At 40.1% G+C, this 23,275-nt stretch overlaps 1 protein-coding gene across 1 annotated transcript; it reads right to left on the bottom strand.

Moving 5' to 3' along the window:
- Positions 1-483: 483 nt before the first annotated feature.
- LOC138870728 (uncharacterized) lies at positions 484-1,727 on the bottom strand. The gene is made up of 3 exons (XM_070148562.1): positions 1,411-1,727; positions 915-1,326; positions 484-795 (listed from the first exon to the last, which is right to left on the bottom strand). The coding sequence occupies exons 1-3, from the start codon at positions 1,725-1,727 to the stop codon at positions 484-486; spliced, it is 1,041 nt and encodes a 346-aa protein (XP_070004663.1).
- Positions 1,728-23,275: the final 21,548 nt, after the last annotated feature.

Below are 23,275 nucleotides of genomic sequence, written 5' to 3'. Positions count from 1 at the left end.
TTGGGAGCAAATTTTCCTTTTGCTTCCTGATGATGGGGAAGAATACGCCTTAAAACGAGTTGCCCCACTTCAAAGTTTCTAGGCTGCATTTTCTTGTTGTAGGCACGGGCCATTCTTTATTGATAAAATTGCCCGTGCTAGACTGCGGACATCCTCTTTTCATCGATCAAGGTTAACTGTTCCAAACGGGTTCTGACCCACTCACTGTCTTCAATTTCAGCTTCAACAATGATCCGGAGAGAAGGGATATCAACTTCCGCGGGTATTACGGCTTCAGTGCCATAAACCAAAAGGTGTTGCTCCGACCGATGTGTGCACTGTGGTGTGATACCCCAATAATGCATAAGACGACTTTTCATGCCACTGCCTGGAACTTTGAATCATCTTTCTCAAAATCTTTTTGATGTTCTTGTTTGCTGCTTCGACGACACTATTGGCTTTGGGACGATAAGGAGTAGAGTTCTGATGCGTTATCTTGAATTGTTAATATATCTCCCTCATCAAATGACTATTCAAATTTGCAGTATTATCCGTAATGATAGTTGCAGGACTACCAAAACGGCAGATGAGGTTGGAATGTACAAAGTCTATTATAGCTTTCATGGTGACAGATTTGAGAGTAATTGCTTCAACCCACTTTGTGAAGTAGTCGATAGCGACCAATATGAATCTATGACCATTTGAATCTTTCAGCTCAATCAGCCTAATGACGTCCATGCCCCAAGAAACAAACAGCCAAGGTGCTAACATGGGATGTAGTTCCGTAGGCGGTGCATGAATCAAATCACCATGCACCTGACATTGGTCACATTTTCGGACGAAACTGAAGCAGTCTTTTTCCATAGTCATTCAGTAATAGTCCGCTCGAAGGATTTTTTTGCCAAAACATACTCGTTCATGTGGGTTCCGCACACTCCTGCATGCACTTCATACATGATTCTTCCGGTCTCTTCGGCGTTAACACATCTTAACAAGTTGAGATCCAGAGTCCTTTTGTACAAGACATCACCGCTCAGGAAAAAACCACTTGCATGTCGTCTAATCGTTCTCTTTTGGTCTCCACTGGCTTGCTCGGGGTATTCGTTAGTTTTCAGAAATCTTTTGATGTCATGACACCATGGCTGAAAATTTGGTTCTGCCTCAACCGTATTACAGTAACCGTGCCTTTCCCGGATTTGGATTTCCAAGGGATCAATATGGGCATTGCCTGGGTATGGCAGCATCGAGGCTAAGGTATCAAGTGCATCAGCTATTTCATTGTGACAACGAGGGATGTACTTGAACTCTATTGACTTGAATCGCTTGTTATGATCTTCCACATGTTGCCTGAAGGGAATAAGTTTGACATCTCGGGTCTCCCATTCTCCTTGAGCTTGTCAGATAATCAGATTTGAGTCTCCCATGATTAACAATTCTTTGACATCTTGGTCAATTGCCATATTCATACCTATAATGCAGGCTTCATACTCAACAGTGTTGTTTGTGCAGAAAAATCGAAGCCGGAATGTGGCTGGATAATGCTGACCAGTGGGTGAGATCAAGATTGCCCCGATTCTAACACCTTTTGCATTTACCGCTCCATCAAAGAACATTTTCCAAGCATTAGTATCTTTGAATATTGCCTCAACTGAATTTACCTCTTCATCCGGAAAGTAGGTGCTCAAAGGTTGGTATTCATCATCAACCGGGTTTTCTGCCAGGTGATCTGCTAACGCTTGGGATTTCATTGTCGTGCGAGTGACGTAGACTATGTCAAATTCAGTGAGTAGGATCTGTCACTTTGCTAACCTTCCCATGGGCATTGGTTTCTGGAATATGTACTTTAAAGGGTCCAACCTGGTGATGAGATAAGTGGTGTAGGCCAACAAGTAATGCCTCAGCTTTTGAGCTACCCAGGTTAGAGCGCAACAAGTCCTTTCCAACAGAGTATATTTAGCTTCGTAACTTGTGAACTTTTTGCTCAGATAGATTGCTTGTTCTTTCCTCCCGGTCACGTCATGTTGCTCGAGGACACATCCAAAAGAATTCTCCAAGACTGTCAAATACAAGAACAGAGGCCTTTCTGATTCAGGTGGGACCAAGACTGACAGGTTCAACAAGTATTCTTTGATTTTGTCAAAAGCTTCTTGGCATTCGTCTATCCATTTAATTACTGCATCTTTCTTTAGCAGCTTGAAAATGGGTTCACATGTAGACGTCAACTGGGCAATGAATCGGCTGATGTAGTTCAATCTTCCAAGCAAGCTCATAACATCTTTCTTGGTTCATGGAGGAGGCAGATCTCGAGTGGACTTTATCTTTGTTGGGTGTAACTCGATGCCCCTTCGACTGACAATGAATCCCAAGAGTTTTCCAGATGGAACCCCAAATGTACATTTGGCTGGGTTTAGCTTCAGATCATATTTACACAGCCGCTCAAAGAATTTTCTCAAATCCCGAACATGGTCATCCTGGGTCTTGAACTTGATGATCACGCCGTCTACATACACCTCTATCTCTTGGTGCATCATATCATGAAAAATGGCAATCATGGCCCTCATGTAGGTTGCCCCGGCATTCTTCAGACCAAAAGGCATGACCCTGTAACAATATGTGCCCCAGGGTGTGGTAAAAGCTGCCTTTTCTGCATCCTCTTCATCCATCAACACTTGGTGATATCCTGCGTAACAATCCACGAAGGACTATTTCTCATGTTTGGCACAGTTATCAACAAAGATGTGGATGTTCAGCAAAGGGAAATTATCCTTAGGACTTGCTTTGTTCAGATCTCTGTAATCCACACACACTCGGGTTTTCCTGTCTTTATTTGGCACTGGAACTACATTGGCTAACCATGTAGTGTATCGAACCACTCGGATCACCCCCGCTTTCAACTATTTTGTGACCTCTTCTTTAATCTTGTCACTGATATCGATTTTAAACTTTCTTTGCTTTTGTTGGACAGGGGGATAATCGGGGTAAGTTGGCAACTTATGAACCACCAAATCAACACTTGGCCCTGGCATGTCATCGTATGACCAAGCAAACACATCTTTGAACTCAAACAAAAGTTGGATCAATGTGTTCCGAGTTTTTCATCTGTGTGAATGCTTATCTTGGTTTCCTAATTTCTTCAGAACTACCCAAATTAACCAGCTCAGTATCATTTAAGTTCGGCTTACGTCTATTCTCAAATTGTTCCAATTCTCTATTTATTTCCCTAAAAGCCTCTTTTTCATCATATTCCGGTTCTTGGTTCATTATTTCACAGTTTGATAGCATGTTTGAATCTGAGCATGAAGTCCGAAAGCATGTCATGTTATTTAAAGCCGCATTATTAGAACTAAAAGAAGAAATAAAAGAGAAAAATAACAAAAATCAGAAAGAATAAGGAAAGATGAACGATGAAATATTGATTTAATTTCTTTGAATTTGAAGATAACAGGGTTTACATTGGGAATTAAAGACATGAAACTAAATAAAACATCCGAGTTACACCCTGAAATAACTCGTGATACAGAAAATGTGGCAGGACTGGACTACCGGGATTCCCTCCTGATTGGGAACGGAGTAGCCTTCCAATTTTGCAGTTTGGCACTAGGTCCCATGTATAGCACCTCAGCGGTGCTTGAGCCTTCCCCTGGTTGGACCATGTGGGTTTCATACAGCATCTACCTCATAGCCCCACAGATTTCTTCAATTTCCTCGGCCGTAAAGGCATCATCTTCCTCTTCCTCATTGTACATAGGCTTGACAAATGTCCTATAGAGATGCGGAATCGGCTGAGGCAAAACCCAACCATTGTTCTTTCTTTCATCCGCCCATTTTCTATCAGCTGATGTGGATTGGAAATCCACCCCAAAGAACTTCTCACTAGCAGCTAGAGTTATAGGTTTGGCAATTCCTTGCAATGACTTCCCGAGGCCCTTCCCAGGGTTTGTAACCATGTCTTATCATTTCTTTGGCCACCATAATTGATTGAAAGAAAGGGCTGGGGCAAGGGTTTCCTTCTTCATATTGGTTCACGACCACAATCTAGAAAGTCTGATAGACTATATGTTCACTTCCTTCTCTAGCTTCAAGACAAGGGACTGACGGGTCCCGATAAATCGATTGCTCATCTTCCCCGTGAACTACAATCTCCTGATCTTCATGTTCAAATTTCACCATCTGGTGGAGAGTAGAAGACACATCCCCTACTGCATGAATCCATGGCCTTCCCTAGAGGAAATTATATGAAGTATCCATGTCCAAGACCTGAAAGGTCACTTCGAAGTCCACCGGGCCGATAGTTAGAACTAGATCAATCTCGCCTATTGTATCTCTCTGTATGCTGTCAAAGGCACGTACACAGATGTGGTTGGGTCTGATTCTCTCAGTACTGATTTCCATTCGCTACAGAGTTGAGAGGGGGAAATTATCCACCCTAGAACCACCATCTAGCATGATCTTTTTCACATAATACCCCTCGCATTTAACTGTCAAGTGAAGGGCTTTGTTGTGTGCGGCCCCTTCCGAGGGCAAATCATTCTTGCTGAAAGAGATTTGATTCACTACAAAAAAACCTTCCTGCCATCCTCTCCAACTGTTCTACAGTTGTTTCAATGGGCACGTATGCTTCATTAAGAGTTTTGATCAACACTTTTTGATGCTCAGTTGAATTCATTAGCAAAGACAACAATGAGACTTGGGCAGGAGATTTTCGGAGCTGGTCGATTATCTCGTAGTCTGCCATTTTTATTATTTGAAAGAACACTTCTGCTTCTTCAGCACTCACTGGCTTCTTAGGTGGGAAACGCTTCTTTGTGGCATTATTCACTTCCTCCAGATTGAGGAACTTCTTAGCCGGGTTATTTTCCTTAACTTCTCTCGATATCTCTTTACCTTTGTAAGTTACTACCGCTTTGTTGTACTTCCATGGAACGATAGTGGGATCCGTCATGGGCCTTTGCGGTGCGCGGCCAATAACCACAGGCTCGTTCAGCCTTGGTGGAATTATCAGCCCCCGCACCACGTAGGTCCCTTAGGGCATATACATTTTAGCTTCCTTATTTAGCTCAAACCTTTTAGAAGGACTCAATGACATCTGTTCTTTCTTATGGCCTCGAGGAACATGGAGAACACATCTTTGGAGGGCGCTGCCCTAGTTTCAGCTTCCACTTTCTTTTCTGTATTCTGGGGGTAGGTTTGCTCTTTTTCTCCCTCTTGTCTTGTCTCGTTACAGCTTTTGGCTTCTTTTCTACATCGGCTATGGCAATGATGGCTTTTAGAGCTGAATTAAATTCTCTATCTTCACAGATCATTCAAATAACCGGCCCGTTGTTGTGAGCCAGTAATGGATTGTTGGTTACATTAGGAACGTCTTTGTCCTTTAGCACTATTCTCTTTTGTTCTATCAGATTTTCCACAGCCCTCTTCAAGGTCCAACAGTCATCTATATCATGCCCTTCTGCCCCTGAATGGTAGGCACATCGAGTACCAGCTCTGTAAGCGGGCGACGCTGGGTTCTGCCGGGTTTGGGGTACAGGCTGCAGCAAACCCATCTAAACAAGTTTGGGGAATAGGCTGGAATAAGACTCACCAATGGGTGTGAAGTTTGGTATCTTGGGTGGTTCCCGGGTACGGAAGTTGTTTTGTGAGGTCGGGGATTATAGTGAGCTTGGTGAGGAGGTTGATTTCTGGGAAATAGAGCTTGGTTCTGATTAAATTGTTGTTGTGGCCTAACGTAGGGTTGGGCATTCATCACTGCGTATGGATGAGGAACCATAGCATAAGCCACATCTTGGTAGGGATAGTAATGTTGTGGGGTTCTTTCAAAGAAAAGAGGTCTGGGTGGCTGGGGTTTTCTTGCACTTGAAGTTGTCATTGCTGCTTTTTCCTCCTTCTTCCGGTTTGCTACTCCTCCAGACCCACCTTGGATTGCTTGGGTGGTAGCCCTTATAGCAGACTGACTCAAGATTCGCCCTGTTTTCAACCCATTTTCAACCATTTCACCGATTTTGATGGCTTCGGCAAATGGCTTACCCATTGTAGAGATCATGTTTTGATAATAATCAGCCTCTTGGGCTTGAAGGAAGACACTGACCATCTCTGTTTCATCCATTGGAGGTTTGACTTGGCCGCTTGCTCGATCCATTTAACAGCATACTCTCGGAAGCTCTCCGTGGACTTCTTCTTTAGATTTGACAATGAATTCCTGTCCCGTGCGATGTCGATGTTATATTAAAACTGCCTGACAAAGTCCTGAGCCAAGTCGTCCCAGATATGCCAGCAAGATATATCCTGATCCATATACCATTCCAAAGCGATGCCGACCAAACTCTCTCCAAAGTAAGCCATGAGAAGTTCTTTTTTTTCGCCTACTCCCCGCAGTTGGTTGCAGTACCTTTTGAGGTGAGCAATGGGATCCCCATGCCCGTCATATTTTTCAAACTTTGGGGTTTTGAAACCCAAGGATAGATGTACGTGTGGGAACATGTACAGGTCAATGTAAGATACGCTCTTCTGCCCACTTAGACCCTGTATATTTTTGAGACTTTGCTCCATGCTTCTCATCTTTCTGGTAATCTCCTCTTGTTCAGGGGTTTTTGTGGTTTTCTCCTCCCCTGCGGTAAACTCGTACCGAGGCGGCTGAGGGTAAGTATTGGTAGTAAACTGAGTTGGTTCCATTGGGAAAGATGGTGCTTGAAATGTGAAGAAAGATGGATCGAAGCTAGGCCTGGGTAAAGTAGGTTCTGCCGTGGCTGAACAATGTGGCACAGTGAATATATTTGAAGTCGCACCTGAAGTTAACACCTAGGGGTGGGCCTCAGAAGGTGGTCCAGCAAAGTGGGCTGAAATGGTAGGATATCCTAGTGGGGTATTTGGATAACCTATGGGGATGTTGGAGGTCCCACTTGCCCTGGGAAACAGCTCAGGGAATCCGGGTATTGCACTTGGTGGTTCATTTCCCTTTGCCCAAGTGTCCCACATTTCCATCATGTAGAGACGCAGAATCCTATTTTCCTCAGTAGTTGTTGACGCAGAGGTTGGAATTGCCGAGATTGGATTACTTTCCAGAATAGGAACTGTTAGCAGAGGAATTTCCGAAGACATTTCAACACTTCCTTTTGACCTCGTGAAGTATGGAGGTGAAGCCAGACTACCATAAAACCAACCACTTTACTATAGAACCTGGACTTACAGTAGACCACAAACCGGTCAGTTTGGAGCAGTTAATCACATAGGTAATCGCACGTTGGGGGTATGATGCACCTATACAGTTAAATGTGTTTCTACATGTTTAGCCACGGTTGCATGTTTCATCCCGGCTTTACTTACTTTTTCCCCAATTTTCTTTTCTTCCACTTTGGCTTTTTGTGCTTCTATTCCCATTTCCGCTCTTTTCTTCCCTCTGTTTCCTTGCTTTTTTTTTCGTTTTTCTTTTAGTTTTTCTTTGGCTCACTTTTTCTTTCTTTTTGGGTTTTCTTTTGGTTTTTTCCTTTCACATCCCTCTCTTATTTGAGTTATTTACAAAAATCATGACCAGATCCGATGAGGATTGCCTACGTATCACGACGCGGTGTGAACCAGATCATTACGTAGTTCAAGAAAATTAATGCAAAAAATAAAGAAATAATTTTTTGGGGAATTTTCAATTTTCATTAATAAAACTCCTAAACCTTTCTATTACAAAAGACTTCAAACTACTCAATTTCTTGGAATTTTAAAACTACAAACAGACTCAAAAATAAATTCTAAACTAAAAACTGAAATACAGACTCGATAAATGAAAAATCATGAGTACATAAGTGCTTCAACTCCTGGTGCCCATGGGACATCATTCGGTCTTGCCACGGGACTACGTGCGATATCCCCTTGAAGCCGCTCCATATTGCTCAATATCTGGCGGACAAATGTCATTATTGCAGCTAAGAAAGTGGTCTGAGTCATGTCCTCACAGGCGTGGCATTTCATGATGATGTAGTCAGCAATGGCTCTAACCCTCTCTCGGATAATACCCTTTTCCTGAAGCAGGCGCCCGATTTGCTGATTCTGAGCTTCTAGCACCTGAGTGTCATGATGGCTTTGATTCTGCAACTATTGCATATCTTCCTCCATCTGGGCCATCAAAGCATAACAATGTTCCCTATCGGCTTTAAAGTTCCTAGCCTGTTTGTCCGCCTCATTTTCAAGGGTGGTTAGCTTTCTCTTCAGATTAGTGATTGTCCCCTCATATTTTCTTTTCATTTGTCGCACAAACTCTGCCCGCCCTTCTGCATTCTTTGCCAATCGTGCTCGGACTTTTTCTAGACTGGTCTCAGATTTTTCTAGGTCATCTTGACATTCGAGTACTTTCTTTCTCAGACCACTTATAAGCCTTTCATCTGCTCCGCTTCTTTTCGGGTTTCTAGTAGCTATTCTCATTTTCTGAATCTAAGCTTTGAGGGCTTCATTTTCCTGGGTTAGCTTCTTCTTCTCCTTTTCATCTACGGCAGCTTGGATACTATTGCCAAATTTTGAGGTCCCTGATTTGTCCCTCTAATTTACTGATCTTGGCCCTATAGCTTTCTTCTTTTGCCAACCAGCCTCATTATTTCTGCGAGTCGCTAGTGAATTGTTGGACATAGGGTCTCTTAGCAGGTCTGTCGGGAATCTGAAACCTTTTACCGAACTAAATCATGTAATTGAAGTCTACCTCACCTCTAGCTAGATCCTGCACCATAGTCTTAGGTTCGAGAAATCTGCACCCATTCTAAACTTGGCGAACTCTTCCTTCTAGAAATACAGCCTTGGGTCTAGTTCGACGACATGTCCACTCAAATCTTCGTCATGGGGGACGGTTTGAAACCTGCCCAGTTGGTGCAAAACCCTGTGAGGAGCATATGGCTAGATGCTCCGAATGCCCATTAGGAGAAGATAGCACACTTCGGCTGACATGTATACGACTTCAGTGGCAGGGAGCCATCCGAACGTCCACTCAATTTTATCCAAAGTTAAAGAACTCAAGTGTGCAAACCAAGCTTGGTACCCTCTGGAAATTCAACACCCTCCACTCGGCTTTCAAATTCTTCGATGAGATCTAAACCGGTCATGCCGTAATTCATATACCCGACACGGTGGCAGAGATGTTCCTGTATCCACAATTGTAGTAGTAAGTTGCAGCCTTGGAAGAATTTTCCCCCTTCTTGGCAGATGGTCAAAGCTCGGTAAATCTCAGATGAGATTAGGGGAACCAGATTGCCATTATCTTTCTTGATGGCGACATCAACCATTCCCACGAGGCCCAATTCTATGTTGTCGTCTTTTCGCGGACAGATTATAACACCCAAGAATGCTACTATAAAAACCAAACCCCGTCGTGCCTCCCATTTATTTTTATTTCTGGCATGGGTCAGACCAGTATTCGGTGCATCAAAACCTTGGGGGTTGCCATAGCGTTGGTACAAGAACTGGAAAGTACAAAATCCTTCAGATAAATTCCCATCTTGAATATCCCGGCTAATACTCAACATATCCAGAAACTTGTGAGGAGATACTGGTCTCGGTGACATCGGGTACTGACCTCTAAGGTTTCCGTTAAGGCCGGCGTAACCCGCAATTTCCTCTAGCGTGGGTGTGTGCTCAAAATCAGAAAAGCGGAACACATTCCGAGTCGGATCCCAAAAAGGTATCAAGGCTTCAATCACATCCAATCTTGGATTGATATTCAAAAGTCCGACAAGACCACCCAAAAATTTTACCACGGTTCCTCGGCTGACTTTTCCTAACTCGTTCCACCACATGTAGAGCTGTAAGGGGATCTCCTTAAGAGCTGCGAAGGGTTCATTTTCATCTGTGCTCATCCTACTCATTTATTAGGGTGATTTAATTAAAAAAAAGATTATGACTCATTTTGACTCAAGAAAAAGTTATCACTATTTCTTTTTTATCAAAATTTTCATAAAAAATCCGGCTTTGCAAATACGGCCTTTCAGTACTTCGGGGAAGAAGATTTTAAGGCTGTGTTTGCTAACCGGCCAAAAACCTTGAAAAAGTGACCAAAGGTTGTCGTTCTTGCAAAAACGGCCTTCCGGCGCCCTTTTGGGGACATTCGGCTATTTTAAACAAGAATGGCATCACCTTACTTATTTACAATAAAAAATTTTGTTCTTTTTGGGCTAATTTTGCAAAAAGGAAAGTTGGACCCGATGGGGGTTGCCTACGTATCCCACATCCGGTGAGAATCAAACTGGCGTAGTTCGGGCAGTTTTGACAAAATAAAAACAAAATTAACTATTTTTAAAAATAAAATTTTCTTTTTCTTTTCCCTTTTTTTTCAAAATTTCGGCAGAGTTTCGATATAGTTTTGGACATTGGTTTCTTCAAAAACAAGCAATTATCTCTCTTAGCCCTCACATTGGTTTTCTTTTTCCCAACTTTTCTCCTATTATTCATAAGCCGGTCAACATACAAATTCGAAGCAAATAAATGCACAAGTAGCAAGTAGGATGCATCAGGATGGTCTTTTTATTTCGGGTACACCTGTCCTAGACAGACCCAACCCCTGTGGTGAGTCTCCAAAGTCAAATGCACGTGATGCAAACAAACGTTCCTACTATGGATGCGGCATGAGGTTTTGTTATACTAGGTTTAAAACCTGGGTGTATTGTTCTAGATCTGGCTTAGCCAAGCGGACAGCTTGAGCCGAGGGGGGCAGCATATCGGGATACAGAAGCTTCACCAGCTTTGCAACTTGTCTGAACCTCGTTCTAAAATTGGATAAGACTCTAAACAGAAGAGAAGTCACACGAAGTGCACACTCCCCAGATGATTTAGAAGACTCAGAAAGAAGAAGGGTTTCGTAGCAGTTTATATACAGTTCACGAAATATCAAAGCGGTAAAAAAGAGGCATTTAGCACATTAGGCTCAAACATGTAAAAAAAAAATAGATAATAAATAAAGCCAACTACAACAGTTATTCTAAGCTCGATTTCTTGAACCCTGAACCGAAGTTCCCAGTTTGGATCCCCAACAGAGTCGCCAGAGCTGTCACACCTCCTTTTTACACACCCGAAGGTATATAAGGGGAGTTTTCCAATTTAAGTGACATTATTCAAAATGGAATTATTTATTCTTGTTCAGAGTCACCACTTGGGATGGTTTGTTTTCTGGTTTCCCAAGTCACCGGTTTATTTTAAACCCCAGATCGAGGAAAATTCGACTTTCCTTTTAAAGGCTGCGAACCAGAAATTCTGAATAAGGAATTCTGTTAATCCGAGGGAAGGTGTTAGGCATCCCAGATTCTGTGGTTCTAGCGCGGTCACTTAAACTATCATAACTGGCCTATTATCTGATTTTAATACATGTTTTATCCTGTGGTATAATTTTAAATTAATAACCGCTTTTAATTAATTTTAAGAAAAATTCAACGTTATCTAAAACACGTCTTTGAACCACGCCACATGAAATGTACCCGCGGTCCGCGACACATTTTATTTAACGTTGTTAAGATTTGGATTTGGGTCACATGAAATGCACACCCGAGTTTAGGAAAGTGATTTTTTAAATAGCGCGCCTAAAGCAACTACGCACTTTCCAATTTGCGAGAGTCATGGAAAATTCAACTAAATGCCACACCGCGATTTCTAAAGGATTAAAATTAATTAAGCAAGGGCCATGCATTTTGAGATTTTATTTGGCACGGCACACCTCAATTCCGATTTTAAAAGAAACTCAAACTAAGCTTTTGAGAGCCATAAACTACATTTTCCATAATATGACCGGCCTCGAATCTAATTATAAAAAAAAGTTAATTAATTAATGAAAGCTCTTGGGGAAGGTTTGAAATTATTACTAAACTAAAGCTTGGATTGAGTTCAATAATTAGAGGACTGGTTTTAAGGGACAATCAGGCCTTGATTAAGCGGAAGGCCCAGCTAGCTATAAGCCCAATTGGCTTTTATAAACCTTCATGTCGAAGAAAGCTTAAGTGAAGCCCATAACACACTGGGATGTCACATGGACATCGGGCCAATGTTCAAAGCCCAATGGCATGAATCCAATGTAACCACCTAAAAAATAATACAGTTCTTCGTAAGAGACTAAAATTAAAATAGATACTATCAAACTTTGCAAAAAATAAAAAGAAAACTTGGACGAATGCAAAATAGGTTTCATGCTATTAAATTCCATCCTACAATTAGACATATACTGAGGCTATCATAACTTATGTACTATTAACTTCATTCCCAGAATAATTCGAGACATATGGCCAAACAACAACACAATTCTTAAACTAGGAAAGCATTGACTAACATGGGCCTTAGCTGAACATTTTTGGTTTCAAGTCTATGCTGGTCACTTCGGCAAACTCAATCGACAGCTAATCCCAAAACAAATGCTAAGTTCAGCTTGACCAGAATAGATCTAAACATATGAGAATCAATTAAACCTTCTAATACCATAATTACCAAAAATCCATACACATTCATACCATGCTTCAGTAATCTCACACCCCAAACTACTGGATTGGAACAAATGTTAAAGTTTACATATCAAATTTAATCTAGTAGCATTGTATCTAATAACACAAAAGGAGTAAATCATACATGAGAAAGAACCAACTTAATACAGATTTGATTGAATTCAAACTACAGAAAATAAACTGATCAAACGTATAAGCCCAAAGCTTGCAACTCAAACAACAATAGGAAGTCTTTCATTTCACCATGCCAAAAGAGGTTCAGTAAATACCTGGTTACAACAAATAAACAAGGAAAATTCTGAGGTTAAGAAAGAGCAGCAACAGTAAACCAGCAAAAGTGGAACCAAACAACAGTAATTTCAGCCAAGACCAAACAACTTTCAAACCATTTCTTGATTCTCAAATTGAATAAGGAAATGCAGAAAATTCAGTGTTGTTCTTCAGCCGTTTGCCTTTTTTCAGAATCTTTTAATCTCTCCCCTCTCCCTTGCTAAAGAAGATACTATGCCTTTATAGGCAAGCCTCAGGGCAACAGAAAAATGAGTTCAGTTTTGCACTTCTATCCTTTTCAAATTTTTATTTTTGCTCAAGTACCCTTAGTTTAAAATCAGCATTTCCGGTTTAGTCCTGAAGACAGCTTCTAGGAAGCTTCCTAAGTTGGTTACAAGAGATTCTTTCACCTAGAATTCTTAAATTACCCCTTAGGACCCTGTTAATTACTTCTGAAAATTCATGGATCAAATTGACCCAAATCAAATTGTTATGGGTCTGTATAACCCAAGTTGAATCCCCTTTTGGGCTTTCTGATTTTCAGAACCCAAATTCAAGTCAGCAATCGAAATTTGCAGGACTAAATGACCTATAGAGTCCTAAAGACTCATAAGGTCTTGGGCTCAAAGAACAACAGAAACAAATAAAACTTGAACAAAATCTAACACAACAAACAGAATCATGCCTAATTAATTAAAAAAACTTAACACTAACATGCATAACAAAAATGACTCTGAAGAAACTGGAAGAATCAAGAAGAGTAAGAAGCAGAAGATAGAAAAAAGAAAAAAAAATGAAGAAAAGATAACAAAAGAAAAGGGAAAATACCTAAAAATTCGGAAAAGTAAAGTCTTCAAATCTTCAAATTTAAGCTGAGTTTGACACTAATCGTGTGTTCTTATCAAGAACACACGAATAAAATCCAACTATACCTCAATTTTCACTGAAATCTCGATTTGGGGGGTTTTGGGATTTTTAGGGCTTGGGTCAGATTTAAGATTCGACAGAACCTGGGTGATTCGAGGGAAACGAGTTAGAGATTGGGGAAGAGGAGGGTGTGAGTCTTTTGGGGTGTTGATTTGGGATGATTTGGTGGTGGCGCCACCGGCTAGAGACGGTGGAAAATGGGGGCAGCGCTTTTAGGGTTCTGGTTCGTCTCTGAAGAGAATAGGAAATGAGAGAGATGAGTGAAAAGGGGGGTAGAGGCTTTAGGACAGTTATATAGTAAGAGGATCCTCAATTCCGGACCATTCGATCAAAAGAGATCAACGGTCCTGATCGAAGGTGAATGAAATGGGGTCGTTTAGTTGACTGAGTGGGCGGACCGAGTTGGGGAACGGGTTTTGGGCCGGTTTGAGCGGGTAATTGAGGTTAAAAGGATTAGGCTTGAGAGAAATGGCCCAAAATCTGATTCTCTCACTCTTTTCCTTTTCTTTTTATTTTTTTAAAAAAAATTCCTTTTCAAAATTAAAAATTAAAACTTATATTAAATCTTAAAACTAAATTAACCTATCAAAACGATTAATTACACAAGCATAATATTTACAAAAATTAATTAACTCCTAATTTGAAAGAAAAAGCTACAAAACTCGAAATTAAAGAGTAAAAACGCAACATGAACTATTTTTGTGATTGTTTTTTTATTTTTGTGACACAAACTAATTTAATATTAATCTAAAAATGTAAAATTGAATCCTAAATGCAAATGCAATATATTTTTATATTTTTTATGAATTAAACAAAATTAAACATGCACACAAAAATGCAAACAATCAGAAAAATTCTATAATAATTCCTAAAATAACAAATAATTAAAGAAAAATCTAATTTTTGGGATTCTGTAGGAGTAATTCATGTGAGGCAAAAATCACGTGCTCACGGTTGTTGAAGCCAGCCCCTTTGTAGGAAAACTTTCGTATCTATAATTTAGTTTGCATTCTTGGAGTCTCTTACTTTATTCTTTATATTTGCATGTTTTCACCCTTTTTTGCTCAATTCCACTCCAATTGAATTCAAATCACTTCATGGCATCATTTACCTGGAAATCTAACAATACACACCATAAACGACCTTATATTATAGTTAAAGGATATAAAACTAAAGAAAAGAGATAAGAATGAGTGGTAAAATCACCACTCATCAACACCCCCAATTTAAAGTTTTGGCTTGTCCTCAAGCAAATCAAAACCAACACTTCAATGAGGTTTTACCATTTAAAGCACAAGTAGTATTGCTACTATTTACAAATCAAATTCTCCAATTAAGCACTATACTTATGGATTTGGTTGATACTAATAATTAGGCTCAAGCACATAAATCTTAACCAAATAACTCCCTCATTTAAAAACACTTTCAAGAAATGCAAAGGACTTTTAAAGTAGTCAAGTGACAACAAAAAAGCCTCAAGAAGTGACTCAAAAGCACTAGTCTACTACATATGCTCTATTTACTTATTTTTGGATACAACAATGTTACCAATCCATCCTAATTCATGTTCCCTCACAAGAAAGAAAGCCCCAAAATTACCATATTTACAATAACAACACAAGCGACAAATGCATAAAGATGCTCACTCTTAACAAAGAATTTCAAGTGTTACAAAATATCATGCCATAAGCTTGCCCTTATTTTAATTCGCCGCCTATTCAAGAACATTTGGTTGGAGATCCCATAAGGACTTTTTAAGCTTGTAATATAGGTTTAGGAAAGGGTAGGATAAGCATTTGTGATACAAGTGGCTACACCCTCCTTGAACACTACTCACACTTGTCTTTCTTTTTGCATTTTGCTTCTTTTTAAACCACATAGCCTTTATTGGCATCTAGTTACCAACGTAGAACCACCTTGAAGTTCCTCTCTAATTTTCTCAAGGCTCTATATTTATATACACATATTTTTTTTGATATAACTACTTCCTTTTGGAGCTTGAGTAATTATACCTCAATATACAACTTTACCAATTTCCACTTTGACACCAACACTCCCAACTTAGGCTTTCAGCCTCGTTCTCAATATTCAAGGAGGGACGGGTTCAAAAGATAAAATTATTTCACAAAAGGGTAAAAGTTTGTAATGAGGTGGTCAAAGAAAAGGTTAAAGGCTCAAATGGGGTAAGCTAGTGATAATATTTATGCAATGGTAGGCTTGAAAGGCAAAAGAGATTTTTTAAAGATCACAAAGAATGCCTAAGGTCATCCCTCCAACCAAACATAACTAACACTAGCATTGAAAGACCAACCGGGCAAGTTCTAGATGATATAAGTAAACACAAGAATTATTTCTAACAAAAACTAACACACGTAGCACATGAACTAGTCAAGATTATTTTTTTTCACTTTCTTTTTTCTTATAAGATCATTTAGAGCAATATCATGCCAACTAGTGCACAAAGAGTCACTAAAAGAGCCAAAATTTATCACAAAAATTATTTCTTCCCATGCATTAACTTTTTCAATTTAAAACCAAAATTTGGAGGGGTATTTTTAATTCACACTTTACATGCAAGAGACTAATTCTATTAGTACCAAATAATCCAAAAGTCTCCACATAACAAAACAAGACTAATTCCCTTAAGAAAGTCGTCACGCCATCCATATAGGGAAAAGTCACCCGGTTCAACACAAAAATATTCCTCGGGAAAGAACCGTAGCATAAAGAAAACCAAAGAAAATACTACTAAAGAAATAAAATAATGAAAACTACTAAAAAATAATTAACAACAACAACTAATAGTAAAGGAAGAATAAATAAAGGAAGAAAGAAAAAATAAAATAGGACAACAAAAGTGACTAAACTGCACATATATAGCTACTCACACTACGCTCGGCAAGAGCACATGATACACAATATCAAAACAAACCCGACAAGGGCACAAAATATCCCTACAACAGAATAAGCCCGGCAAGGGTACAAGTCAAAGTAGCAATGTATAGAAAAAATGTACGCCACCCCCAACTAACAACATTGCAGTTTCCTCAGTGCACAATATCAAAAATAATACACAAGTAGTTTGAGGGTCTCCCTAAGGTCTGCATCAGACTAGCAGACTATAGTAGAAGGGCGGATCACTACTGTGCTTAACTCACATCCTCACATCATCAATCTCATCATCATCATCATCATCACCAGTAGCGTCTGACATGAAGGAATACTTCTCGCTATCATCTTTAGCCTCCACGAGTATCTTCTTGCCTGGATGCCCCCATTTGAAAATGGCTTTTATGCCTCTCCACGTCTTGATCATGAATTTGCTCTTCTTCTTGTTCTTCACCTTCTCCTTCTGGAACTCTAACTAAAGATCTGCATGCGCCTTGGCCAAGTTGCCATAGGCTGTCTCGAGTCTGCCAACTGATGTTGCTATCTTCTCCTGAGACTTTGCTTGACTTTTCTGTGCATCTAAGTATCTCCTCATGTCTTCCCTGGAGAAGTACTCGGGCCCGGGCTAGGAGGATGAGGGCCTACTAGAGAGCTGTGACACTAACTCCCGGATGGACGTAAGATAGGAGTTTAGCACCCCAAATGGTCCCTTAGGTGCAGCTGCCTGTGAGGATGACTCTGGACTGGCAGAAGTAGTGGTGACTATCTTTTTCTTGCTTTTTACTGCACTGCCCTCACCTATTACTCTCAGTGTATGAAAGGGTTTATCGGTTGGCAACCAATTATCGGTGCTACGCACCTCAACCTATGACCTCATGCATAACTCTATGATCAGTGAAGGAAACATCAACCTGCATCATTGTCCAACAAATACTCTCTCAGCTCCCGCAGGATATAGCAACCGACATTTACAGGAATATCATCCAGGATGCATGCAATGATCAAGGCCCTGGTGTAGGAGGCATCTGAGACATTTCCACAAGGTGACACCCTGTTGCAGAGGATGTAGAGCCACATTTTTGCTTCACCTGTAAAGTCAATTGACTTCAAACCCTTCTCCTGTTTCCCTATTTTGCTCTCATGCTTGGAGGGTAGAGTTTTGAGACAATCCATTCCCCGCCTCTCGCACTGGCTCAAGTGGATAGTTAGGAATCCTAAGTGTGTCATTGATCTGCTTCATCCCAAACCTCAATATTTTCCTCTACTAATGAGTTGTGGGTCGATGAAGTTTGTGCACTTAAGATTTGCATAGAATTTGCGCACCCATTCCTCATTGGCTTTACATGGAGTGGGAATGAAACATGACCATCCGGAGGCATGGAGACGGGCATAGAAATCTAGGAGCCGCTCGACCAATTTCTCCTCGGTGATCCCTTTTTCAAGAACTATCTTTTTGGTTAAGAGATTGTCATAATATCTGCGTTGACAGTCAGCCGACATGAAGCGTGAGTTACCAAATGGTTCATCAACCTCCTCCTCAATTTCATGATGTTGTAGAGCATTTTCGTTCATGTTTGCGTCCATTTTAGCTCAAAGTACCTTCACAAAATCAAAACAATGTTAGTCGGGCAATAGAATCATGTTAAGCAATTTAAAATACTGCAATTAAGCCAAAGAATCAAGTTTAACGGGCCCGGGAGTTTTCAGTTGCAAAGCCACTGGAATTTGGCAAACTGCCCAGTTTCCGCAACTGCGGAAATACCATCGTAGGTGCGGTCCCGCTTCTGCGGGTTTTCTTACGCATCTGCGGTTTTGATCAACATGGCAAAAATTGCACCTGCAGAACAGTCAACGTAGGTGCGAGACCACATCTGCGGTAAATTTTCCGCATCTGCGGTTTTCATACAAGGGTTCAGACACCCAAATATTTTCAACACTTTTCAATTCTGAAACCCAATTTTGGAACCTAATTTATACTCAAGACTTCTAAATTAGAGCACTACATGAAACTCTGATTCTATTGAGACCGATTTTGTGGCATTTCGCAAGCAATTTTCTTTTAGACCCTTTGTCGAACACCTTGCAAACACTGATAATATATGCTTTTTGAATTAAAATTGGTACTCAAACTTCCCATCATTTTGATTCAACAGTAGCAGCACACACATATGCACTCTCAACCAATTTCCTCACCCTAATCTCAACATAAATTAGAGGGAAAAGGGGAATTAGGGGAAGCAACCATGGGAACTCAGAAATGGAGAAGAAAAACAAGAAAAGAGAAGTAGAAGAGGGGAGGGAGTAGGCCGAGTTACCTGTGTGGTCTTGTGCTTGATAAATTCGAGTGAGATCCGTGTGAGGAGTAGTAGTATGAGATATGGGGGAGTTTGGGGTTTTGGGAAAAGAAAAAATTCAGAGACTACCTGATGAAATGAGAGATCTATTTTTTTAAACCTACCCGATCACCGCACCTGTGGTTATTTAAATGCTTCTGCACAATCGCTTCTGCGTAAAAGGAACCACTCCTGCATAGAGTTTGTTTCTACGGCTTGAAAACCGCTTCTGCATGAACCCATCTGCGAGAAAAATTCCGCATATGCGGTTACACTAGATGACTGGTGCCCAGATTCTGTAGCTACTGTTTTGTGCATTCCAAATCCTCAAACTCCTCAATTCAACTCCAAAAAATATAAAACTTGGCAGATTAGTCAAAAATAATATTCTAAGCTATTCTAAAACAAGAAAATCTCGAAAATGACTAAAAATTTTGAAAAACTATAGGTTGCCTCCCACCAAGTGCCGCATTTAACGTCGTGGCACGATGCGAATCAACTTTACCACTTTTCTCGCCACTTGGACGATATGAACTGGGCACCCAACTTGGAATCAAGCTTGTGACCATGAGCGGTGGGAGGTGGTAAGTTGATGATCAAGCCAAACTTCAATTTCTTCATTTTGCATTTCTTGGCTTTCATTTGAGGAATGTCATTTTGCCTTCGTGTTCCCTCAAATTGTAAGATATATGGTTTTTGCCTTTCCTCCTCACAATCTCTCATTGACTTGCGTAGTTCAACTCCCATATCACCACACAACTCCAATGTTAAAAAATGCTTGGAATGTGACATCAACCCTCCAAATTTCAATTCTTCCTGGATTTTGACTTCCTCTTTTTTCCCCGAACTAGAGTCAATCTCAACCATATTTTCATTTACACCGGTTGACCCTAATTCCATATTTTTATTGGCATCATTAACACTTGTGGAGTTGGTTGGCGGATGTTCAATTTTTGATTCCTCAAAGTAGAGATCACTTTCTTCCTCGAAATCGGACTCTTCTTGACTTCCTTCCACAATCTCAAGTTGATGGGCATAGTGAGCCTCAACCAATATTTTCATTTGATCCTCTAAAGTGCGGATATGTTCATCATTGTGAGTCAAGTTTTCTTTCAATTCCTTGAGTGCAAAGTTGTGCTTCTCCTCATTTGCAAGAATGGTCTCCAACATGAGCATCATCTTCTGATTTTGAGCATTTGAGAGTTCTTCTTGGTTTTGATCAAGTGCCAAGGAAGGATTTTCGGCTTCCACCTCCAAGTAAAATTCTTGGCTATCATTAACTTTCGAGGCTTTTTGGACTTCTAAAGCTTCAAGCATTTATCACATTTGTGAGTGCAACCTTTTAAGTGCCAAGTCATTTTGGAGACTATTTTCCAAAAGCTCCTCCAAGGCACTTTCTTCTTTGTTTCCTCCTTCAATTAGGCATTCTAACATGAGGTTGAACTCTCCATTTTGACCATGCTCAACTTCTTCCACTTCCATACCCTTATCATTTTCATCACAAAGAGTAGAATCATCATAGCGGGGGCTTGGGGAAGGGAAGGACAAATAATTACAATCATCCCAATGACCATTTTGACGACCTTACTTATCACAAATACTCCACTCATGGATTTGAGATTGTGCGCACAATCCACCCCCAGGAGAATTTAAATAATTTTGCCACGAGTGTGGTCCTCCAAAGTAAGGACATGGGTCATCAAAGTATGAACAACTACCATCCGACCAATTTTCATTATATGATGCCATTTTTCAAAACTATCAAAATAAACAAGAAACAAACAAGAAAAATAGACCAAGGTAAGAAAAATTAATTACACAAACATTCACAAGTTTGGACCAAAGCACTGACACTTATTTCTCAAACAACCTAAATTACGCCAAATTGTTCTCCAGCAACGGCGCCAATTTTGATGACGTCCAAATCCACTATTAAAAATTAAATGGACACGGTCGCATGCAATATAATTTATCCAACTATGAGTCGGGGTCGAATCCCACATACAACAATATGTAGGCGACTAGGAATGTAAGAGAATTATCATTTGTTATGCAATGCCAAACACTTAGAATTGGTTTTTGGAAAATATTTATATCTAAATGCGGAAATGTAAACTAACCTAGAAAGCAAGTAAATTGATCAATGGCTACAAGTATTGATGCATCGGGAATTACACTCAAGTATCGATCCAATGTATTTCACAATTTTACAAATATGAGCGAGTTTATGTTAATTAGCCACGGGTAGTAATTCAATATTAGATTCTTCCAAAGACTAACAAGACTTTCTAATTGAATTATCCCTAAAAACAATTAAGAGATTAAGCACACCCGGGTATGGCTACAAGTAGTTCAATCCTATCCCTAGGTAGAATCTATAAAATGAGGGTTAAAACCTCAAGTTCTTGTTAATTAATCTTTTCCAACCCCATATAATCTTTCCCAAAATTAATTCAAAGTTAATGGGCGAGTCCTAGGGTTACCTAATCCCTTTGAAAACATTAAAGAACAAGAATAATTAAAGAAATAGTAACTCACTTCATAAAAAGATACAAATCATTCAATACATAAGCACAACAAGATATTTAATCCACATTTTAATTATGAATATTCCCATAAACAAGATTTAAGTGTTGAAATAAATACTACACACTTAGATATTCAATACAAAATAAGGAAATGAAGAAGTGAACATAAATGGGTAAGAAATTCTCAACTAAAAGCTTCAAATCTTCAAGACCAAAGTGTGTGCGAAACCCCTAGCTTCCAACCTTGTTCTCTCTAGTCCTAAGACTGAAAATAAGCCAAAAAACATATGTTCCCAATAGGATTGGTCGTGTATTTGTGGGTTTGGAATTCAGAAAATATGAAATGTCAATCCAGCCCAGTTCTGATGCCCATTGACCGCACCTGTGGAACAATTCTCGCAGGTGCGGCTCCGCATAAGCGTAAATCCTAACGCAGAAGCAAAAACTCAAATGAACTTCTGGCATCGCAAATACGGGCTACCAAGAGTAGATGTGCAACCGCAGAAGCGGTAATCCATCATAGATGCGGTTTCTTGTAAAGTTACTCATCTTCGCAGATGCGAGCCTATTCATGCAGAAGCGGGGCTGCTTCTGCGACCAATCTTTCGCAGATGCGGAATCACATGGGATTTTTGCATGGTTTTCACCCTTTTTTGCTCAATTCCACTCCAATTGAATTCAAATCACTTCATGGCATCATTTACCTGAAAATCTAATAATACAAACCATAAACGATCTCATATTATAGTTAAAGGACATAAAAACTAAAGAAAAAAGACTAGAATGAGTGGTAAAATCACCACTCATCAGATCCTAAGGCCTTTTGATCTCATTCTTTATCCTAAGTACCTTCTAATACAATGCTTTAAGTGTCCATGCTAGTATTTAACATGTTTACTCCTTTTGTAGGTACTTTGAGCTCTAAAATGGATCCAGCAACAAATGAAAATGTTCAAGAAATGTCGAACAACTTTTCGAAGAGGAGTACTTTGATCAAGACATATTATCATCATTAAGTTGTGCCTACCGCTACGACAAACAACTATGTAGAAGTATGATTAAAGAAAGAGGCATTCTCTTGATCGACCTTGAAGGTCGATCGCCCGAGTTCCATGGAAGATTGATATTGAGTGGATGGATTTGCTTTGTAAACGAGCCAAGAACAGCCAATCATGAAGTGATAAGAGAATTTTATGCAAATGTTGTAGAGACCGACTTCAAAAATGATTTGGTTGTTACTGTTAGAGGTAAACAAGTCCGCTTTGATCCAGAGATGATAAATGCATATTCTTCCCAACACTGACAACCAGGTGTATAGGGATAGATCTAAAGAAATGGGCACACAGTGGTTTGTAGATCATTGCATGGTGGAAAGATGTCGAACTAGATAAGAAATCACTCAAGGATTGAGTCTTCTGAATTCACTGCTGAGGCCAAAACTTGGCTCTCTATTATTTGTGCTCGATTCATGCCTTCACGTAATGAGACCGAGGTGACACTTGAGAAGGCAAGGGTGATTTGCGCAATCATAGAGGGCATACCAGTGAATGTGGGACAGATCATTGTTGATGAGAAAGCTGAGGTTGTTGCAGAGAGGACTAAGAGTTTATTCTTCCCATCCCTGATCACCCACTTATGCTATGAGGCCGGGGTGGAGAAGAGGACTACAGAGAAGGAAAGGAACCCAGAGAAGCTCATCCATCCACTGTTGAGAAAGGGAGCAGGGAATGCACAAAATAAAAGGAAGATTGATACAGCATCTCCCTTATTTGTCCAGTGTCCTGACACTACCATCGAGATACCCGATTATGCCACAGATGCCACAGATGCCACAGACTGCCATTGTACCAGTTGATCAGGGACCTCTCACACTCAAGTATATCTCTCGCCAGGTTTATGGCGT

The sequence above is a fragment of the Nicotiana sylvestris genome, chromosome 6, assembly GCF_000393655.2.
Source record: "Nicotiana sylvestris chromosome 6, ASM39365v2, whole genome shotgun sequence".
Classification (NCBI taxonomy): Eukaryota; Viridiplantae; Streptophyta; class Magnoliopsida; order Solanales; family Solanaceae; genus Nicotiana; species Nicotiana sylvestris.
Note: the sequence above shows the minus strand (reverse complement) of the source record. Positions and strands in the feature narration are given on the sequence as shown.